General features: G+C 48.1%; 1 protein-coding gene across 1 annotated transcript in view; it reads left to right on the top strand.

Annotated features, from left to right (window-relative positions):
* Nucleotides 1-4,525: 4,525 nt before the first annotated feature.
* The window catches only part of LOC114009280 (NUT family member 2G), a 4,407-nt gene continuing 4,057 nt past the window's right edge, over nucleotides 4,526-4,875 (top strand). Inside the window, exon 1 of the mRNA XM_027774985.1 lies at nucleotides 4,526-4,617. Coding sequence (XP_027630786.1) covers nucleotides 4,526-4,617 — 92 coding nt within the window. The remainder of the gene's footprint in view (nucleotides 4,618-4,875) is intronic.

The following is a 4,875-nucleotide window of genomic DNA, read 5'->3' as shown; positions in this document are numbered from 1 at the left end:
AAATAAAAAATAATACATTAAAAATAAATAAATAAATAAAATGCTGAAAGGTTTTATAAAAACTACAAATAACTTGTACATGTGATTCATTGGAAAATATATTTCTGAAAAGATCCAACGGAAACATATGACTGTGATGTACAATCAGAAAGAAAATGGGATGACCAAGAGAAAGAGGTGGGAGAAGATTCATTTCTACATTTTTACTGTGTACAATTTAACTTTGAAATTATGCAAAAGGTTGTATTTCTGTTTAACATTTTAATTAGAATCCTCATAGACAGGGGCAGCTATCCTATCTTTCACGTAACATTTCTCTCCTTTTTCTCAGAGGAAAGAACAAAATTGTTCACCTGTCTCCCCTCAGCTGGTTGTTCCACCGATGGACTTATCTGCTCTGTGCACATTCCATACCAATCCTGCTTTCACGATCGTTAAAAAAATAAATAAATAAAATAAAAACTAAAAGGGTAAATATTTACCTATTTAACACACAGTACATTTAGAATGAAAAAGATGGTATTTTCTAGGACCTCTTAGCTAAAAAGTCATTCTTGGTTGTAGAAAGGGTAAGTGACCCAGTCCTGCTGAGGTCTGCAGAGATTCCAGGAATTGACCCCACCTGGGAACAGAAAGGCTATCTCCTCAAAGATGAAGTACATGGAGCAAACAAATATTCCCGACTTGCCGACAATAGTGAATTTCCAACCTGCCAGTCCTGTCATCTATATACCTGGTATTTACTAGACAATGTATTCCCAATTTGTGCAGAAAGTACAGTTAATGTTAAAATCATTAAGAGTAGGAGCCAACAAGTGATGTGGTGGTAAAGGGCACTGGAATCCGACATGGCTGACCAGGGTTCAAATCCCAGACCTGGAGGCTTGCTTTCTCACTTTCTTCTCTCTCTCTCTCTTTCTCTCTCTCTCTCTCTCTCTCTTTCTCTCTCTCTCTCTCTTTCCTCTTTCCTCTCACTCACTCTGTCCTTCTCTGGTCAAAATTTAAAGTAAATAAGTAAATAAAGTTAAATAAAATACTTTAAAAAATTACTAAAAGCCTACCTCTGCAGGAAGGAACCAGGGTGAGCTAAGAAGCACAAAAGTTGGTTCACTGTTAATAAATTGAAGTAACAGGGACATGAATTGAAGGCTTTGGGCTAATAATCTGAGAAAGTTTCAAGTTGCCTCAGAGGCACACACCAATTTTGCTGCCACTGAGTCCTTCAAGGAAATTCAGTTTTTTCCCACCTGCTAGAGCTCTCCATGGAATCCCTCCACCCCCACAAGCACAGTTTCTCTGCCCCTCACCTGCCACAGAACGTCTGTTGTCCTACATTCTACCTGTATAAATTCAAATCTTGCCCTGCCCCACATGGACTACTGAGCATCTGCCATAGGCAGATCACACTCTGGGTTCTGTGCCTGTCGACAGTCGTGGCCACAGAGTGCAATGATGGTCTCTGTAGGAGGTAAGTCAGTGGGATATGGAACTTGTTTTCAATCTCCCTACCGTCCCCACAAGACCTTGGGAATTTAAACTTGACTCTTCTCTGAGTAACAGCTGATCAGACTGAGTAGAGGAAAGAGAGGGGACTGGACACACCAATGGCATTGTCCTGGTGAGACCTGGCTGATGGCCACCTCAGGATGCAGATGGGGAAGAGGGCTCCTTAGAGTTTGGTTAGTCACTCAAAGGAAATAAATTGGATGAAGAGTAGAATGGGATCGGAGATGTTGAGCTTCCTAGAAGGGAAAACGTCACGCAAACGTGGGTCTGTAGGTGGTGGTGGGGATATGTATGGTAGAGCACAGGGAGGTTTGAGAAATGTTCTTTAGGAGGTTGGGTCTTAGTCTTTAAGAGTTCTGAGAGACTTCTGAGAGACTTCAATAACCTTGATCCCAGGGGACTGATGGGAACAACTGGTCTGAGTTGAACACTGCTGAGTAGGTTTAGCTATGACTGCATCCACAGTGAAATACCTTCCATGGAAGTGAGGCTGGAAGTGCTCTAACTTCCACCACCCAGAGATGCTCAGCTGTTTCTTTCCCCTGGTGGCTCCTCTTCCTGTATAGGAGCTGCTGTCCTTAACTGAACAAGGCAGGGAAGCCTTCTACTTTAACCACAATGGGGCTTGGCTTTCCTTAAGGTGTCCTGAATTGTTTCCCTTTTGTGGAAATGTGGGTCTTCAGAACCTATTGATCTTGCCCAGTATTTCATATACAGCCTCACCCCTCATTTTACTGTGCAAGTGAGGCATTTACTCACATGCATCTTTAGTGTGTCATAAGCAGGGACAGATATGGAGTGCTATTGAGTCTCTAGTAGAAGGGTTGTTGAAGGTTAGTTTCCAGTACAAGAGAAGAAGGACAGTGGCATCCAATGAAAAGATGATCTTGTATTATTTGTATTCCAAGCAGGACAGGTGTCCTGAAGGATTACTTGCATGTCTGTGTAGTGTTCCGCCATGCCTCAGATTTTCCTGAGGCCCTAGTGAGCCAGGGTGCTTCCATACAACTGTCCCACTTTAAGCTTGGCTCACTCCTAGTTGCTTCTGGGTCTTTACATTATACTGTTAGGAGGTCCCATGAGAGGACCCATCAATTTCCCACAAAGAAGGCTACTGTGATCAGCCTTTTCTGCTCCTCCATGTACCTCTTTCCTTTTCTCCACAGCATCTTCAGTTCTGGGACAGAATAAGACCCTGAACTCTCGCTCTTCCACATCTTTCTTGGGACTGCTTTTTTCCCAGCTCCGCTCTTCCACATCTTCTTTCTTGGGACTGGTTTTTTCCCAGCTCACTATTTTTTTTTTTTTTGGAGAGGTTTTAGCTATAGGGCACGTGCCCTCTCCAAAGAGACAGAGACAGAAATCAAGAAATCACCCCCCCAGGGGGGATGGTCATGCTGGAATCCCTTCTCCTCCATTCTCCTCTCAGGATCTTGGGCACACATGCACACGTGCCTGGCATGAGTTTAAGCCACCGGGTCCTGGACTCAAACCGCGGTCAACTACAAGGGAGTCCAGCAACATAGCCATTACATTAACTGCTGGTTCCCTAGCTCACTATTGATCCAGAACACCAGGTGCTCAGGGAGCAGCCCCCAGACCCTGTCTTGACTGCAGCATTCCCTCGTTCCCTAGTGCTGTCTACTTCCCATGTGACACCTTTGGTGGCATCATTTGGGTGCCATGGCCCGAGTGCAGCTGGGAATGTCAACTTCATTCTACAAATTAATACAGAATGAGAGCCTGCTCAGGCTCTTGACGGTCAGGCCACTGTCCTGAATCAGGCCCCAATCAACTGGAGCACCCCAGGAACCATCTCTGGAGGTGTGAATGGTGCCCCTCCCCTCCTCTTGGCAGCTCCTGCTGTGCAGACCGTTGTTCTCAAACCAGCCATTGAGGTCTCCCAGGTCGACCAGGGAGGCTGGACCCCAAATCAGCCTCCTCCAGCTCCACCCCTGGTGGCCCGGATCACTCTCATCATGGCCCCAGTGATCAATAGGTGACAGCTATAAGTGGCTTTTGATGATGGCCTCCCAGCCCATGGCCTCACTGGACAGCTCCTGCAACCCCAGGAGTGTTTACAAAAACTTCCAATGCTGGCAGCACTTCAAGACCCTGGTCAGGAAGTACCTGCCCCAGAGTCCTGATAGCGAGGCTCTGTCCTGCTTGTTCATGTGAAGGAGAGTGGGACTTCTCTTTGCGCTCACCCATAGAAAGAAGGCAGGGATGGAGGAGGAGGTGAAGTCAGTGGGGGAGCCTGCGGGGAGGTTCAGAGGGGGATGACATCTGCTGTTCAGAGCTACATTCTCAGCAATCGTAACCTCCCTGCAGTCACAGTACATGGTCAGGTGACTGAACTAAAACCCTCACCTGTCAAGCTAGCCAATCTCAATCAATAAACACCATGGTAATATGTACAGAAGAAATCAACCCAGAGAATGCTTCTTAAACATGAGTCACAGTTTTAGTTTCTGGGCTCCACAAGCCTATTCCCTCCTTGTATTCCCACTTCACCATGGACCTGTGTGCTGTCAGCCATGGGGTCATCAGGGAGAAGGGGACTGAGGGGTGCAGGACTCTGGAGGGAACTTGACAGTGAAGGATAGGAATAATTACGATCACCTCCCAATGAACCCACTTTAGAATGATCACATTGAGGGTTACCCTTTCAGCACAGGAATTTGTGGGACACGGCATTTAGCACAGAGGTGCAGACATTGGGGACTATGGACATCAGAGGCTGACTGCAGTGATTGGTGCTGACAAGTGATCATGGGAGATGATGCTGGGGTCCAAGGAGCACAGAAGGGAGGAGGCTGAGAGAGGGACAGACGTGGGACAGATGCAATGAGGCCCAGGGCAGGGGAGGTGTGTGGCGCCTGGCTAGCTGGGGATGGGGTGGGACTTCAGAATGTTCTAACCTCAGGCACTTACAGAAGAGGGGGTGAGACTTCAGAATGTTCTAAGCCCAGGCACTTACAGCCCAGTGCTCCAGTCCCTGTCCCGCCAGACGCCCACCATGTCGCTGCAGGAGGGCCTGTCCCGGGCCATGCAGGAATGGCAGCGCACAAGCTCCTTTGACCGCAGGAAATACTATGACATGGCGGCCAAGTGAGTCTGGGGTCCTGGGAAAGGGGCCGTGTGGTGGTTGAGGGTGGGCGACAATGGGGTCTGTGTGAAGGGCCTTGCAGCCCAGCCCATGAGGGTGGTTGTGGACCAGCACAGGCCCCGGGTGGCTCAGCCCCTGTCCCTCCCACATCAAGGCTGTGGTCTTTCTGTTCCAGTGTCTCCAGGGGCCCCAATCACCCGTGGTCTTGGTACAGACAGTGGGCAGGGGCTGCCGGGGCCCGGGCAGGCCAATGGGGGGCC

Source organism: Tupaia chinensis, unplaced genomic scaffold (genome assembly GCF_000334495.1).
Source record: "Tupaia chinensis unplaced genomic scaffold, TupChi_1.0 Scaffold000506_1, whole genome shotgun sequence".
NCBI lineage: Eukaryota > Metazoa > Chordata > Mammalia > Scandentia > Tupaiidae > Tupaia > Tupaia belangeri.
Note: the sequence above shows the minus strand (reverse complement) of the source record. Positions and strands in the feature narration are given on the sequence as shown.